Raw genomic sequence first — 16997 nt, 5'->3', positions numbered from 1 at the left:
TGCACGGGCAGATCTGTGGGCGAGGGGACGAGTGTGTGCCCAGAACTGTCACTAACAGGCTTTGTGAGCATAGGTGGGTCACTTGGCAGCCCCACAGTCCCATTTCTTCACGTGTGAAATGAAGCGTACCATTTCACTTTAACTTTGCTCAGCCGTGACCATAAGAGGCATTCGTACATGGTCACTAAGCACAAGCAGATACCTGCCGCCATCCCCGCTCAGAGATATGCATGTATGTAACCAAAACAGATGCCTCATGACACACTACTTTTATTCTACCTAAGTGTATTCTAATATTTTTCTTCCCAAGTTGGGTCTATTAGCTCAAAAAGCCTGCTCCTGACCCACTAAACTGATTTTACGACTGTAGTCATTAAGCTCTCAGAAACACCCAGACCGGACAGTCATGGAAATCACTTCCAACTTGGAATTTTTCTTCTTCTCTTGGAGAGATGTGAAGAAGAAGCACCAGTAGCCCAGACCCCGGGGTATGGGCCAGAGAAACCAGATCTCCCCAGAAGCACTTTCAGGAAAGGTCACTGATACCATGTGTGAAACCAAGGCTTCAGAGCCAAGATGGATTTCAAAAAAAATAAATAAATAAAACCCACCAAAGCAATGTTTTTATTATTTTTTAAAGATTTATTTATTTTATGTATATGAGTGTCTTCACTTATACCAGAAGAGGGCATCAGATCCCATTACAGAGGGTTGTGAGCTACCATGTGGTTGCTGGGAATTGAACTCAGGACCTTTGGAAGAGCAGTCAGTGCTCTTAACCACTGAGCCATCTCTCCTGCCCAAACCAATGTTTTTAAAGAAAAAAAAAATATTGTTTTTAAGAAGTCCTTAATACATGTGCTGGAGAAATAGGCCAGTGGCTAAAGCACTCAGCGCCTGGCTTCTACAGAAAGTGGGAGGTCTCGCTCCTGTGTCAGCACAGCTTGTGCCTTGGCACTGACTGCGCCCTCTCTGCCCTCCTTCACAGCTCCACAGCGAGGTGGAGAAACCCCTGATGAACTTCCGAGAGAACTTCAAGAAGGACATGAAGAAGTGTGACCACCACATCGCTGACCTCCGTAAGCAGCTGGCCAGCCGCTATGCCTCAGTGGAGAAGGTGAGAGGCCAGGGTACCCAGCTGGTGGACAGCTGGGGACTTCCAGGACAGGATAGGTACCACTTGGTCTTCGTACACCAGAGTGGTGGGGAGAGTCCAAGGAACCCCCATTGATGCATATGGCAGGCAGGAGTTGGCACCTCAGGACACGTGGGTGACTCTCCCGAGGGTATGTGGGAACAAAAAGCTGCAGGTGAGGTGGGAGCTGTAAGGGGCACACGGGTCACGGCCACCCCTCTTCCTGTGGACACCAAGTCACATGTGCCGCAGCTGCTCACATGGCCACTGTGTCTGGGTCTCACTTTTGAGTGCTCCCTGAACTAATCTCCCCTCCCAGATGCCCAAAGAATTACGTTCTTGTGGGTGCTCATACCATGGGAGGCAGGGCTGCAGGTAGCCAGCCCTGGAGGGACAGAGTGGCCTGACTCAGTGAACTATAGAATAGGAGGGGCAAACTAACACAGGTAACCAAACCATGCCTGCATCTCCACCAAAGGCTAAGAGTAGATGATGATGGTGATGGTGGTGGTGGTGGTGGTGGTGGTGGTGGTGGTGGTGGTGGTGGTGGTGGTGGTGATGCAGGCACAGTAAAGTCTCAGGCTGTGAGATAAATAGGTTGGTACTCACAGCCTGTTGAGCCCTGCCAGGAAGAAACTCAATTGACCTTATGGTCCCTTCCAACTCTGAAAGACAGTGGTTTTTGTTGTTGTTGCTGTTGTTTTCATTTTTAGCTTTTTAGTTTTATTATATTTGTTTTATATGTATGCATGTTTTGCTCAAATATATGTCTGCACCATCTGTTTTCCTGGTGCCTTTTGAGATTAGAAGAGGTCACCAGATCCTCTGGAACTGGGGTCGTGGGTGATTCGGAGCCACCATGTTGGCGCTGGCAATCAAGCCCTGAGTCAGCTCCAAGAACCAATGTCCTTAACCACTGAACCATCTCTCCAGCCTCAGAGGCAGTGGTTTTAAGCACAGCACTGGAGGCAGCATGGCCTCAGGGACTGACGGGTCACATGCAGAGGCAGCTGGAAAAGGTCAGACGAGGAAACTAGCTAAGTGCCAGCCCTCTAGCTCCTCCATGCCACGCCGGGGCGCCATCATCCACACAAACAGGGAGGATGAGACCGGGCGGGCAGGCGGGCGGGCGGCTGCACCCTGAAGCCTGGCCGGCTGCAGCTGTTTGAACAGCTTCTCTGGGCTGGGCTGTTCCCCACTCCAGGCCCGCAAAGCCCTCACAGAGCGGCAGAAAGACCTGGAGATGAAGACCCAACAGCTGGAGATCAAGTTGAGCAACAAGACTGAGGAGGACATCAAGAAGGCACGGAGGAAGTCCACTCAGGCTGGTGAGCCCGTGGTCCTGACTGCAGCAGTGCAGGGGGAAGGGTAGTTTTCCAGTGGCATGGTCCTTCCCATCTCCCCCCTTAAAGTGTCCCTCGTGTGTCCTCCCTGCACCATATGCAGGGACCTCAAGAGACAGGAAGCATGTAAGCTACTGCAAGACCACACGGAGGACTTCCAGCCATGGTCTTTGGGTTTTTCTAAGCCTTCCACCTAGGTCCAGAGATTGACAGATTGCTCCAGGCACCATGAGCTCAGGGCCTTATCCCTGTTTGAAGAGTGCAATCCCAAACCTGCCCATCCAAGACGCTCCACCTCCCCAGGGAGTTAGTTATGTGGAAGTGAGCTCCTACTCACAGCACAGAGGCCAACATTGGTTTTGTTTTGTTTTTTCTATATTCTTTATTTACATTCCAAATGTTTTCCCCTTTCCCAGTTCCCCCTCCCCATAAGTCCCATAAGCCCTCTTCCCTCCACCACTCCCCAATCAACCCCCTCCCACTTCTCTGTCCTGGTAATCCCCTACATTGCTGCATCAAGCCTTTCCAGGACCAGGGCCCTCTCCTTCCTTCTTCTTGGGAATCATTTGATATATTAATTGTGTCTTGGGTATTCAGAGTTTCTGGGCTAATATCCACTTATCAATGACTGCATTCCATGTGTGTTCTTTTGTGATTGGGTTACCTCACTTAGGGTGATATTTTCCAGTTCCAACCATTTGCCTAAGAATTTCATGAGTTCATTGTTTTTAATTGCTGAGTAGTATTCCATTGTATAAATATACCACACTTTCTATATCCATTCCTCCATTGAGGGACATCTGAGTTCTTTCCAGCTTCTGGCTATTATAAATAAGGCTGCTAAGAACATAGTGGAGCATGTGCCCTTATTGCATGCTGAGGAATCCTCTGGGTATATGCCCAGAAGTGGTATAGCAGGGTCCTCCAGAAGTATCATTCTCAGTTTTCTGAGGAACCTGCCAGACTGATTTCCAGAGTGGTTATACCGGCTTGCAATCCCACCAGCAGTGGAGGAGTGTTCTTCTTTCTCCACATCCTCACCAGCACCTGCTGTCTCCTGAGTTTTTTATCTTAGCCATTCTGACTGGTGTGAAGTAAAATCTCAGAGTTGTTTTGATTTGCATTTCCCTGATGACTAAGGATGTTGAACATTTCTTTAGGTGCTTCTCAGCCATTCGAAATTCTTCAGGTGAAAATTCTTTGCTTAGCTCTGTACCCCATTTTTAATAGGGTTATTTGGCTCTCTGGAATCTAACTTCTTGAGTTCTTTGTATACATTGGATACTAGCCCTCTGTCAGATATAGGGTTGAACCCACACACCTATGGTCACTTGATCTTCAACAAAGGAGCTAAAACCATCCAGTGGAAAAAAGATAGCCTTTTCAACAAATGGTGCTGGTTCAACTGGAGGTCAGCATGCAGAAGAATGCAAGTTGATCCATTCTTATCCCCTTGTACTAAGCTCAACTCAAAATGGATCAAGGACCTCTACATAAAACCAGACACACTGAAACTAATAGAAAAGAAACTGGGAAAGAGCATTGAACACATGGGCTCTAAGATCAAGAATTGACAAATGGGACCTCATAAAATTACAAAAAAAAAGTTTCTATAAGGCAAAGGGCACTGTCTAAAGGACAAAATGGCAACCAACAGATTGGGAAAAGATCTTCAGCATTGGTTTTTTGTTTTATTTTTATCTCTGATGGATTCTTATGCCTCCCCTTCCCCTCCTTAGAATAGGCATTTTCTTTAACTGCTTGAACTTTTTTTTTTTTGAAATTAAAATGAATGTATTTTTTTTTAATTTTACCTTTTTTTAATTGTTTTTTTTTATTCGATATGTTTTTTATTTACATTTCAAATGATTTCCCCTTTTCTGGCCCCCCACTCCCCGAAAGTCACATAAGCCCCCTTCCCTCCCCCTGTTCTCCCACCCACCCCTTCCCACTTCCCTGTTCTGGTTTTGCCTTATACTGCTGCACTGAGTCTAGCATCCATAGTTGAGAATTTACTCACATCGCTCCAGGGAGCAGGTTTCTGCTGCCACCTAGTGGTAACAATTAGCTTATACACAAGGCAGAAAGAAAAGGGACCCTAGATACCACCTGTCCACCACACAAGAGCAGCACATCAGCCTCTGGACTTAAGACTTGTGTTGTGCAGTGAGGTCTGGGAGATCTTTAGATATCCTTCCTTTTAATTTCTGATGAAACCGCTGCAATCTTATCATCCTAGAACAGAGTTGCCACCTTAGAACACGTGAAGAGGAATAGAAATAAGTTGACAAACATTACATACATAGTAACACATCCTGGGTCCAGAAACATTCTCATAAATTCCTGACATGTTTATTGTAAGTTGGAAGGGACCCCTAATAGGGAAGACATGTATTCAAATTAATTCATTAAATTACAAAATGCAGCAGCCACAGTCTAAAGCAACTGGTTTCATCTGTGCTCAAGAGCATGCAGTGCTATTCACTAGAAATAATCCCCAAGTAATTTTCTGAATTCAAATAAACTAGATCATATGGTACTCTATCTTTAAGCTTCTTTTTCGATTAATATGACTTAGAAATAGCCTCCATCTCATTCCCTCTAAGCCACTTTATCCATCCATCCATGCAGATCAGACACTTTTATTTTTATTGCCATATTTTATGGTGGTGCTGGTGAGGGAACACAGGACCTTACACCTACGAGGCAAGTGCATTCCTGCTGCACTGTGGCCGCAGCCCCAACGACGGCACGCCGACTTCTCTCATCATTCCTTGGGAAGATTTTAGGGCCTTGCAATTGTTTCAGGCTGTTTGCCTGGGACCACAGATACTGAGTTTGTTACTGGAATTGTAACTCTTTGCCTATGTAAAGCCAGATCCTCGTAAGTGAAAAAGAAGATGCTGGGTCAGAAGGTTTGATTCATGTTGACAGATATTTCCAAATTGCTTTCCAGAGAGGGCCCCACGGCTCCCAGCTATGAATACCTCTTCCTTGAATGCTTATGCATTGCCTATTGTCAAACTTGAAATCACTGGTGTGCTGGTAAAAAATATTAATAATAGTTTTTGCTATTACTTTGTACTTCTCTGTAAGAGAGTTGAACATTCTGAAAATACACTCATGAATTTTTTCCTCCCCTCCCCCATGAGCTGAGGATTTCAGTTCTTCCCGATTTTCTTGTTGAATGCCGTGTCTCACTCTTAGTGGCTGATTCATGGCTTGGGTAGGTGTTAGGGAACTTCACTCCCAGCTGCCTGAACTGCAAGTATTTTCCTATGGTTGTCATTTGTCTTTTTCTTTTGTTCTTTGAAGAAAAAAAGGTAGGTAGTGTGTGTGTGTGTGTGTGTGTGTGTGTGTGTGTGTGTGTGTGTGTGTGTAACTTGCCTGGTTTCTGCTGAGGGTTCTCTGTATGTACAGTGGCCTTGTTCTCTCTGTGGTGTCAGGGTTTGGGGAGGGCAGACTTGGAGAGGCCTCCATCTAGAAGGAAGTACTGATGTCTCTTCCTCCAGTTCTTTTTCTTCTCCTCCCTCAGTGCTCACAGTGCTACCGGGAGGGAGGGAGGAAGGGTATCTGGATCCTCCAGGGCTCTGACTTCAAGTCACCATCCCCACCACGAGGAGTCTCTTGCTGTCTGTCTAGTCTGTTTCTCTGTTCCAAGCACTTTGCACACATGACTTCACAATGACTCTCTTTAAAGCTACAACTGTCATACCTGTCAGAAGAAGAAACTGAGGCAAGGACTGATTAGCTGACATCCCCCAAGCCTTCAGCTTATGGGGTGGATCTAGGCCGGCAGCCCTGCATTCTGGTTTCAGAATCCACTCCCTCAGCTGAAAATTTGAGAAAAGGTCCGGACGCCACTTCTCAGGCTGTCCTGGAAAAGAAACACTCTTCCCCCACACCACTTTCAGGTGCATCAGACATTCCTGAAACATCTTCTCAAAATTAGGATGCACATAGAGGGCGCCAGGGGCCTCACAGTGCATGTTCCCAGAGCAGCATGCTGGCTTCATCCTGGAGCAGGTGAGGTTGCAGTGGAGATACGGGGCTAGAGATGCATCTGTGCTCTTCCCTCTGGCTAATGCTCGTAGAACCAGAGGGGTAAACATTGGCCTTGGGCAGGGATGAAATGGAAAAAAACACATGACGTAGCTGTCCCTCAAGGTGCGGGAGTCATGGTATAGCTGTAAGGGAAGGATGTGAGAATTCTGAGGTGGTCTTAAGTCTCCCTGTTTTCCCCCATTTGTCACCATAAGGCGTGTGAGTAAGAGTTATGTCAAAGGAGTGACTCTAAATCTGTTTAAATGACTAAGTTCAATTCTGAGAATTCCTAGAATATCCTGTAGATGGATTAAACTGAGTCACTTGGCCCTGGGGATTGGTGCACAAGCCTCTCCCAGTACAAGCAGAGACCGTGGTGCCCCATTCTCACCAGGGCCATGCTTACACTGGGCAGCACAGTTCCGTGTCTGCGCCTCTGACACATTCCTCACCACAGGTCTGGGGACAGTTGGCTTCTGCTTCAGCAGGGCTTGGGCACATCCTGAGTCCTGCGGTTGCCACCGCCACTTGATGCCATCCGTGTGCCGACTGTGTGTTACGTAGCAAGGCTCTAGGCACCAGCATCCTTACTAATAATATTTTGTACTCACCCCATAGTTCGTTTCTGTTCTAATTTCACAAATGTTCTGAGATACATATGTCATTTCAGGAAGTAGTACCATTAGCTGTGGAACTGTGGGAGATCATGTGTTCAGATTTATGTTGTAAACAGAATGTTGCCCGAACACTTCTCTCTGGTTCTGCCTGACTCAGTTTCCCAAGGCTCCCACCTGTCTGCCTTTGATCTAGTGCTTGGCTTTGTACCAGTACTGCACAGTGACTGAGCTGTGGCCACCAGGCTGTTGTGTTGGGATTCAGAATGTTGTACCATTTCTGTCCCTATCACACTGGGGTATACACAGTGTGTGTGTGTGTGTGTGTGTGTGTGTGTGTGTGTGTGTGTGTGTGTGCAACTTACAGACTTCTCTCTTTGGGGAGACAGAAGATACTAGGTAGTCTACCTGGGTCTTGCATATACTAGGCAGATGTTCTTAGCACTTAGCTACATCCCTAAGTTACCCAGGTTGGCCTTAAACTTGCAATCCTAATGCCTCGGGCTCCCGAAGTGCTGAGATTCCAGATGTGCTCTATGGCACCAGAGTCATGTGTAGTCTCTTGATGAGAAACCCCCTACCTCTGTTCTTGGAGTCTTGGGTGGAGTTCAGATAGACACGCTGAGGCTCGCCTCCTGTGGCTCACCTCCTGTGGCTCGCCTCTTTCGTCTACTCCCTTCTCTCCGACCCACTTCATACCCTGACTTTGCAATGACCATTGCGAGAGGAACAGGCATAACCATGGGTACAGACAGAAAAGGGCAGCCATAGTGGACACAGGGTGGCATGCAACGGGGCGTGATGGTGACTGTTGGCCTTTCCCAGGAGACGATCTCATGCGCTGTGTGGACCTCTACAACCAGGCCCAGTCCAAGTGGTTTGAAGAGATGGTGACGACCACACTGGTATGTGCTCAGAGATGTGTGTGCATGCGCTAAAGAGGCCAAGACACAAGCAGCCCTGGGCAGAGGACAGTGCTCATGGAAGGATGGGGTGGGGGTAGCAGCAGAGATAGTCATTAGAGCCTTCCCAGCACTGGGGTCCAGCCTTCAATCTATACCTGCCCGTGAATTCAGGTCCCTGCACTAACTTGCCTTGCAAGGACCAGGTCTTACTCTGTTCTTCTTTATCTGGACTGAGGGGTCATGGTCCACGGGGGTCTTCCTCATCTCAGAACCATGGCCCTACTAGGATAAACAGAAAAGCAGTGGAAAGCTGATAGTCCATTCCCAACACATACACACACACACACACACACACACACACACACACTCAGGTCCTTGATAAAGAGGTCCTTATGAGACACCTGGCAGCTGGGGAGCTGCAGAGAGACTATGATGGAAGACCATGTTGACAGAGCCTGCCCACAATCCTGTATGTTCCTTATTAAGGATCAGTCATCTCTCCTTGCAGGCCAGAACGTGCTGGGCAGAACAGTAGGTACTTGGACCAGGTGGAGAAGGGGACAGCATCGCACCCATTGTTTACCTTACCATCCCAGTGTCCAAGGCCACCTGCCTGTCCCCTAACCAGCTATGTTCTCCAGGTGCTAGCCCACCTAGGAAGATTAGCAGCCTCCTTCAGGGCCAGTGCCCTGGTTTTCCTCTCCTCAGTTAATCTTCTAATTAAGCCCCCTTCTTTACCTCCCTTTCAGGTTAATCACCTGGCAGTGACCTAGTTACCCACAGAATAACAGCTTAATCCTCTAAAGTCACGGAACCAGCTAGGAACCAAAGACAAGCCCTCTCCACTGTTCCCCTTGACAGTGGCTACCACATTCCCTGTCTGCTTTGCTCCCTGTCCAGTCTCCATTGCCCCTCAGCACCAGGCATGTGTAGCCAGAGTGCTTGAGAGGCTGAGAGCCTCCAGCACACATCCTGTCACTCCACCGCAGATGGCATCTTAGATGATGCTCTTCCTATAGTTCCATGACACTTTGGGCCAATGGGGACAATCTTAGAACCTCTCTCTGAGTGCTAGTGGAGATAATCAGATACTTTGCTTGTAGAGACTTCCACATTGATGTGGCTCTCCACACTGAGTTCCACATCACGCCAATGACCTTCATCTTTACTCTAAAGACTGGCTCCTTCTTCATCAGAGCGTAGAGAGTCAGATGGGCTGGGGATCCACAGCCAGGACCTTGTGTATGGGATACACGGCAGTCCGACACCTGCTTGGGGAGGTCCCGCTGTTAGGGAGGTGCTCAGGGGTCTCTGGTCCTTTCTTCCTCTGCAGGAACTGGAGCGGTTGGAGGTGGAGAGGGTGGAGATGATCCGACAACATCTGTGCCAGTACACACAGCTGCGGCATGAGACAGACATGTTCAACCAAAGCGTGAGTTCCCTACCTTTCCACTAAGGCTAGCAGGACAAACTTGACATGATTATCCCAGAGGTCCATAAAATCCTTTCCTAGGGCAGGTTCTCCTGGGAGCTACAACCAAGGACAGGGCGGGGGGAAGCTGCATTGGCTTGGTTTTGTTTTAGACTGGATATGGCTAGGCCTTGAACATGTGATCTTCCTGCCTTAGTTTCCCCAGTACTGGGATCACAGTTATTCATCCTGCTCAGCAGTAGTTAAAAATAACTCAATACATATATTTGTCTCCCATGTGAATTTGCTTTAGAAAGTAAACCAAATATACCTCTTCTAAAGTGATGATGGGTGCCCGAGGGCAGTTCTAGTTGCCCGTGGAAGACAGATGGAAGAAGGGGTCATCTTTAGGACAGCCTGCCCTCTTCTCTGGGCCTGGGGTCTGCAGACTAGCTCCACCCCTCACAGCGTTCTGCACATTCTCACCCTCACAACACCTCCATGGAGCCCTGGAACCTTCTAGAAAGGATGATCTGAGGTGGCTCTCCAACTGCAGCAGCATGGGACACAGGAGACATCCCAGTTCAGCTGCCACCTCTGACAGTGATCCTTCCTCTGTGTCCCCTTGCAGACAGTCGAGCCTGTGGACCAACTGCTGCGAAAAGTGGACCCAGCCAAAGACAGAGAGCTGTGGGTCAGAGAGCACAAAACAGGCAACATTCGCCCAGTGGACATGGAGATCTAGAAGGGACTGTTTGGTCCTGGGGGTCCTGCTAAGGAGAGGGGCTGGGGGTCCCATGGAGAAGGGGCTGGATATGCCCTATTACCTGCTAACCTATCCACTGAGGAGGAGGAGGAAAAGAGCCAGTGATTCCAGAAGGAGGGCCCAGCCAGGGACTCCCCACTATTCCCAGGTCATAATGGAGGACCCACAGCCCTGTATTCACTTCGAAGACTGAAGCCTCCCTCCAACTCCCATGCTGTACTTGTTACTCTGAGAACCAACTGAGGCTAGAACCCTAGGATCCCTGCTGAGTTCCACAGGGGTAGCCCCAGGTATCCCAGGCTTGTCCTCTAGCTGGATTGTCATCTCCAGGACTATGGTAGAGGAAGGGGTGGTGGTGTCTCTGTCTGCAAACAATATCAGGATCAGAATCAAGGACAGGAGGCAAAGTTCACATCCTGCACCCTAAACCTTTCTCTGTTTCTCTTACTCTTCCCTCCCCACTTTGCATTGTGGGAGCCCACATCTATTTTTTCATCCCCCGCAGGAGGGGTGGGGTTTCTTCCCAACTCAAATCTGGAGAGGTCAGAATGGAACTACCTCAGTTGGCCCAACCAGATCATGTCTCCCATCAGTCTCAGATTCCAGATCTGGCATTCCAGATGTGAAATTCAGATTCAGATCAGACATTAGCTGTAAAGTCTACCATGAAGTCCCAATCTACCCTTTCCTCAACCTCTTTCTCAAGGAGGAAACTCCCCCACATCACCCTGACAGCCCTTTCCAGACTCAGTAGAAGAATGTTTTCCAAAGTCTTTAGACAGCTGTGCACATGTTCAAAGACTTTGGAGTAGAGTCTCACACAGTCTTGTTTGACACATGCCCCCGCCCCTCAACATGACAGCCTTGACTAGAGCTCTGCAGGCCATGTACGACAGCAGTAAGGGTCAGGCTTGGTTTTTCTCTAGAGTGGCTCTAGCTGTGGGTGTGCACAAAGGGATAGGAACTGCTGTCCCCCTTACTGCTGTTGGCCAATGGTGCAGATTCTCAGGGCTGTAGGTGGTTGCCACCCAGGAAGTGAAGGAACTTTGGGGAGTCACACAGTGAGTGGGAGGCAAGGGGGGCAGAATTCTAGCTGGGAACTTGTGCCAGGGTAGGAAGCATTTTTCCTCATATTTCCCACAGATGACTTTGTATTTGACCTGTCTATCTTCTCAAAGGGCAGAATCCTCTGAACGCCACTCACATCTTTCGGTCTCACAATCCATATTGCAGATAGCTTACTAATCTTTGACCTTTTAGCAGCCCGTCTACAGAACCATCATTCATGGTTGTTAACAAGATGCCTAATACACTAAAACAAACTAAGCACTGTCACTTTTCTTACTAAAACATATCAACCATAAAGGCCACCATGAGGACATTTCACCAACCTGTGGTCAGCATGGACCATGACACCAGCCTCTGATATTAGGACATTATTTCTTGGTTTCCTTATTTTTAAAAAGGGGGAGTGCTAATGGTAATTTGCTTTGTGGCTTAGCAACCTAATTTGTGAGTGATGGTCAAATTCCAGGTTTTGTCATACACAGGGGTTTTGGTATCACAATGCAGCTCAGGACTTTGGTCCCTCACCCCACTCCCAATCCAAAATATTCGGAGTCCCCTGAGATGTCACTCCCTCCAGCATAACCCCAGTTGGTTGGTGTGAACCAATCCCATCTAAGGCCATTGTCTTTTTGATGTCACCTCACTTCCTTTTAATCTATTCACATATACCTTCCCCCCTTTTTTGTCTCCTTCCTTCCATTATTCATTCATGAAGAGTTTTGTTAGAGACAAGCAATCTGTAATCTCCCATCTGAAGACAGGACAGGCTACAGCTCTGTCACATGAAGAAGCCCTCAAATGTCCTATGCAGACTCCTTTCCTCTTCCTGAGATAGACTTGGCTCTCCCTCTCAGATACTCTGCCCATTTGAGTTCTCAGTGGTACCCACTAGATGCTGGTTCTTGTGCATCCAGTTTATGTGCATTTGAGTTCTCAGTGGTCCTGGCTGTATGCTGGTTCATATCCATCTTTTCATTTGCACACATTTTCTCAGTGAATGCTTGGAACTGGGCGCTGAGTGCTGGAACTAGCCTTGTGTCTAAAAAAGCACCCCTTAGCTCATTCCACTCCCAGGTAGAAAAGTGGGTTTTGACTCTTCTGGACAGAGGTGCCTTTTCCACCCCACCCACTGGGATTCTTGAAGTATTAACTCTCTGTGCTAAGAGATCTTGATGCAGCAGTGAGATTTGAGTCTCCTTGCTACCAAACTCTCAGTTTAGACCCAGCTTCAACTTGTTTCTTTATACTATAAATAGGGAGGGTAAGAACATGGAGGAGGTGAGTGCCAGGAAATGATACTCAGAACTATGATCATGGGAGAGTCAAGTGTCCAGCTACCTTCACAGCACCCAGTGGATGAGATCAAGAAGATGATGGCATTTGAGAACCTGAAAGTGCATACTGAGTCGAATGTTCAAGTTGCTGTTGTGGTCCTTGGTCTCTATGCAGTGCTGGGGACCCAGCCAAGAGTCACGTGTCTAGACCAGTGCTCTACCACTTAGCTACACCCAGCCCTGTTACCTTGCTTTTGTGAACACATCAGTGCATTGGTTCTGAGAGGATCTGGCTGGGTTTATTAAGAGTGGGTGAGCATCCACTGTCCGTGCTGAGAGCAGCAACAGCCTTTTCTACCTGCCCCCACCTAAGAGTGCCACTGCACATAAGCTTTGTCTGCAAAACCCTGATTTAAAAAAAAAAATCTCTAAAATGAATGATGTTCAAAAATGGGTTAGTTGCCATGGCAACCTCCAGGAAGAGATACTTGTTTCCCTTCATTATTTTCTAGTGCTTTTGAATAGTCCCACAGTGCACAGGCCATTTGAAGGATGTGGGTGGCAGCCCTGGGCTGTGGGGGGGGAGGGGTGTTACCTTTCTACATCCACACAAGACTTTGTTGACTCAGGAGGATCTCTGCAATGGTTGATTAATAGCTGAAGCAAAGTATCCAAATTTGTGACAGGGGTTTGTGTGTGTCTCCTCTGTAAAATCCAGCCAATTATCAGGGTCGTGTAGATGAGTGCATGAGAATCTCAGCTCAGCCAAAGCCCCTTCATGGAAATACAAGCCATAAAATTCAAAAGGTGTCAAAAGACCTTGGCTTGTTTAGGGGGTTTGTTCCCATCCGTGAGTAGACTTGACAAGAAGAATTTAAACAGGAGTCTGAAGACCTGCTGTTACTAGGAAACTAAGAAAGGCATTTTACAGATAGAAAGTAGGGGAGCAGGTCAGCTGCCTGATGGCTTAGCCCAGAGACCCCCTCATTGCCAAAGTTGTTCCCATGCCACAAAGCATCTCTCCACCTCCCTTTTCAAGGTAATTGAGGTGTGATTAAAATACAGTACAACTCACTCTTTCAAGGAACACAGTTCTAAAAAATTACCTTCTCAACCGCAACCAAGATAGGCATGTCACCATGTCTCTTCCCCTTTCCCAGCCCCTGATCTAGCAACCAGTACAATGTTCTGTCCCTATAATTTTACTTTTTTCTACAATGGAATCACACTGATACAACCTTCTGGGTCAGCCACGATGTCATGTGTGTCAGTAGAGGATCTCCTTTTCCTGCTGAGTAGTATTCTGTCATATAGACGGACCCCAGTATTTCCTTAGTTCTAAAATGAGTTTTTTATGCCCTGGAACTCATAGCCCCAAATCTCCAGTTTGTTTGTATAGCTGCTTCCAACCCACTTCTTCCTATGTTGCTGGGGCTCCTTCCCCAGACACCAGCTGTGCTCTCAAGTTGGTGATTCTAGTTTTGGGTCAATGAAGAAAGCAGGAAGGGGCAGCAACAGAATGTCACTCTCCACTGCTGCAGCAGTAAATCTCTCAGTACAAGAGGACCTTCTCCTGCAGGGGATGTCACCTCAGTTCTCGGTGGTGGCTTTATAATTTATTAAACATTGACCCTTAGGTATAGCTTGACCCTTCCCTGAATCTGTTTTGCCATCTGCCATTTGAGGGTGTTTGTTCTAAAAGACCTATGAGGCTTTCCCCCTCCTATTTCTCCCCCTTCCCCGTTGCCTGTTTGCACCCTATGCACGTGGTCATAGATAAGCTGGGTCATCTCCACAGCTGTGGCCAGAAATCCCCACGAAGGGCACTTTTCTAGATAGACCCAAATGGAATTAAATCATGTCACAAACTGAGAGAATTACTTAGTTTCTCTCAGAACCCCTGAGGAGACTGTAAGTCAGTACCAGTAGCTTCTGGGTCTGTCTCAGGAGCGAGGACAGCTGTGAACACAGGGTCAGCTGATCAAATCCTTCTTGCTCATTGTAGTTTGATTTGCCAGCAGTCATCCTGAGGCTAGCTTGAGCCTACACCTGTTAGATAGTGGCAGACATAGGCCCAAGCTCAGTAGAGGTCAGGCCAGGCTGAGGTTGGGACCCTCTGGGACCTAGTCCTCTAAGCTGTCTTGGTTGGATACTGCTGAGTAAAAGGTAGACCTAGAAGGCTCTTGTGAAGCTCCAGGCAGACTGAAATGTTCCTAGGTTCAGGGGAGAATCAGATCTGGGGGGTCAGAAACTAAGGATCTTGAGATAGGAGGCAAAGCTGCTGTGACCCTGAGGTAGAAGGGTTTTTGCTGGTTAATCATTCTGAGGTGAAGGATCTGGTTCTCAAGGGGCAGGCTCTACCAGGGGCCCAAGATCAAGGCTCCCCTGCCCTAATCTTCTAGTGTTGAGTGTAGCTCTTGGGGACTGAACTGTTGAGGCTGGGCTGGGTAGTGTGGATGGCCTTTAGACTCTTTCTGGGCCACATGAGGGGTGTGGGCCCTTTGTGTTTAAGGAGAGTTTCTAATAGGGCCGTACAGGTAGTGTGAAAGGCCAGAGCCACAGTATGGCACCAGGGCAGAAAGGAAGAACTGAGACTGGCCCTGCCCTGCTTCTCGGTCTGTCCCGCATCCTAAGGTCACACACACCCTGTCAGGACTTCTGTGTGCTCTCCTGTCCCTTCCTGCAGCTCCCTCAACAGACAGGTTCTTGGACACCAGGCACCAACATTCCAAGGGACACCAGCCAACCTGGGTGAGGGCCCGACTCTGTATGTCTTCCCTTTCCTGGGGAAAGAGATGTTCAGAAGCATTCCCTCGCAACCTGAGCACATCAGCGAACCCATGAAAGTGGAATTTTCTAACAAAATAAACTTGCTCGTTTGGTCTGTTTTCTGTAACTTTTGCTAAATACTTTATACATTTTTAATGTTGAAAAGCAGTGTCTCCTGCCAGAACTCCTCACCCAGGATGAACGTGTTTACTCCACGCTGTATATCTTTCCATGCTCTGGCTGCCTGGACCAGTAAATAAAATGGATGTAATATAAGTTGTAAGTAACATTGTCAAAACTCAGATCCCAATGGAGGCTGCACGCCTCCCCCATCCCATGATAGCATCTGTGTGTATTAATTCTGAAGAATTAAATGTTTAAATTAGAGTTTAAATGTTGACGGCGTTTGCTATGTATAACAACTGCCCTTACACTGTTATAAAGTGTTTTCAGGAAATTCAATGCCATTTTTTTCCTCCTTCAGTTACGTGTACACTTGAGATGCTTAGATTCATCCCACAAGAAATAAACTCTTCCAGAGACGATGGGTCCCATGGGGACCCTCTTTCCTAGAAGGACACCCATTTTTCCTTCCTTTGGAAGGTCTTGACCTTCCACCTGGCCTCTACACACCAGTGGTGGGTTCAGTCCTGGTGACTTAGCAGAAGGACAGAGGACACCAGGACATGCATGCCCAGATGGACTCAGTGCTACTGGTCCCAGCCTTGTGCACCCCACCCCCTAACTTCCTGCTTCCCTTCTACCTTCAGGGTCCATTATGGCCTCTTCGCTGTTTCATCCATTGATGTATTCAACAACCCCTGAGTGTGCATTTCATGCCACCTTCCTCTCTGAGCACAGGGAATACGTCAATGAACAGAAAAAGCAGCTCTGCCTTTGTGCTTTCTAGATAACAGGACCAGACCAAAAAAAAAAAGCCCAGAGAGTGATGGGTGTGGCTCTGAGCATCTGCAGAACATGAAGTGTGGAGGGACCAGGATGGCAAGGCTGGGGGTGTAAACCAGGGTTGGAGTGGCCCTGGGGAGAAGGTCTCAATAGATTAGGCACAAACAGACTGGGGACTGGGATGGGGGTGGGGATGGAGGTGGTTGAGCAGTCCCAGTGAAAAAAGTCTAGACCAAGAGGAAGCCATGCTAAATGTTTGAGGCCAGTGTGGCAGGAGCAGAGGCTAAAAGGATCCACTTGGTGAAATGGCAGCGGCGGGACAGGGAAGGTCTACAAGGAGGCACTCTCTGAGGATGTGAGCATCTTCACTCTAAGAACCAACACTGCACAGGGTGATCGCACAGGGTGGTTGGTACATTAGTCAGGTCCTGGGTGTTCTTTGGATGTAGGGCCAAGGTATTGGCATATGGAAGTGGATTGTAGCAAGTGGTAAAGTTCTTAGTCAACTGAGAATCTGGTCCAGGCAGGAGGACCAGGCAGCCACTACCCACAGCAAGGGTGGCTATACTTGAGAGCCCTTACCAAGCTGAATCCTCACTGTTTCCATTTCCTCCTCCCCTGCCAATAGAGACTGTTTGAAACTCTGGCTCCAGGGTGTCAAGGGTCACCTTCTGCTTGGCTCAGAGCAGGGGATACAGAGGAATGTGGTGAAGACTGGGTTCTGAACCTGTAAACAGCTGAGCTTTGCCTGAGTATAGCATG

The 16997-nt window shown here is 48.0% G+C and overlaps 1 protein-coding gene across 3 annotated transcripts in view; it reads left to right on the top strand.

The window, feature by feature from the left end:
- The window catches only part of Gas7 (growth arrest specific 7), a 234128-nt gene extending 218405 nt beyond the window's left edge, over positions 1-15723 (top strand). For all 3 annotated transcript variants that reach the window (XM_052195493.1, XM_052195494.1, XM_052195495.1), the window contains 5 exons: positions 989-1117; positions 2340-2463; positions 7962-8041; positions 9375-9473; positions 10084-15723. In XM_052195493.1, coding sequence (XP_052051453.1) covers positions 989-1117; positions 2340-2463; positions 7962-8041; positions 9375-9473; positions 10084-10197 — 546 coding nt within the window. In that variant the 3' untranslated portion in view covers positions 10198-15723. The remainder of the gene's footprint in view (positions 1-988; positions 1118-2339; positions 2464-7961; positions 8042-9374; positions 9474-10083) is intronic.
- Positions 15724-16997: the final 1274 nt, after the last annotated feature.

The sequence above is a fragment of the Apodemus sylvaticus genome, chromosome 10 (genome assembly GCF_947179515.1).
Source record: "Apodemus sylvaticus chromosome 10, mApoSyl1.1, whole genome shotgun sequence".
Lineage (NCBI taxonomy): Eukaryota > Metazoa > Chordata > Mammalia > Rodentia > Muridae > Apodemus > Apodemus sylvaticus.
The sequence above is the reverse complement of the archived record's forward strand: the minus strand, read 5'-3'. Positions and strand labels throughout refer to the sequence as shown.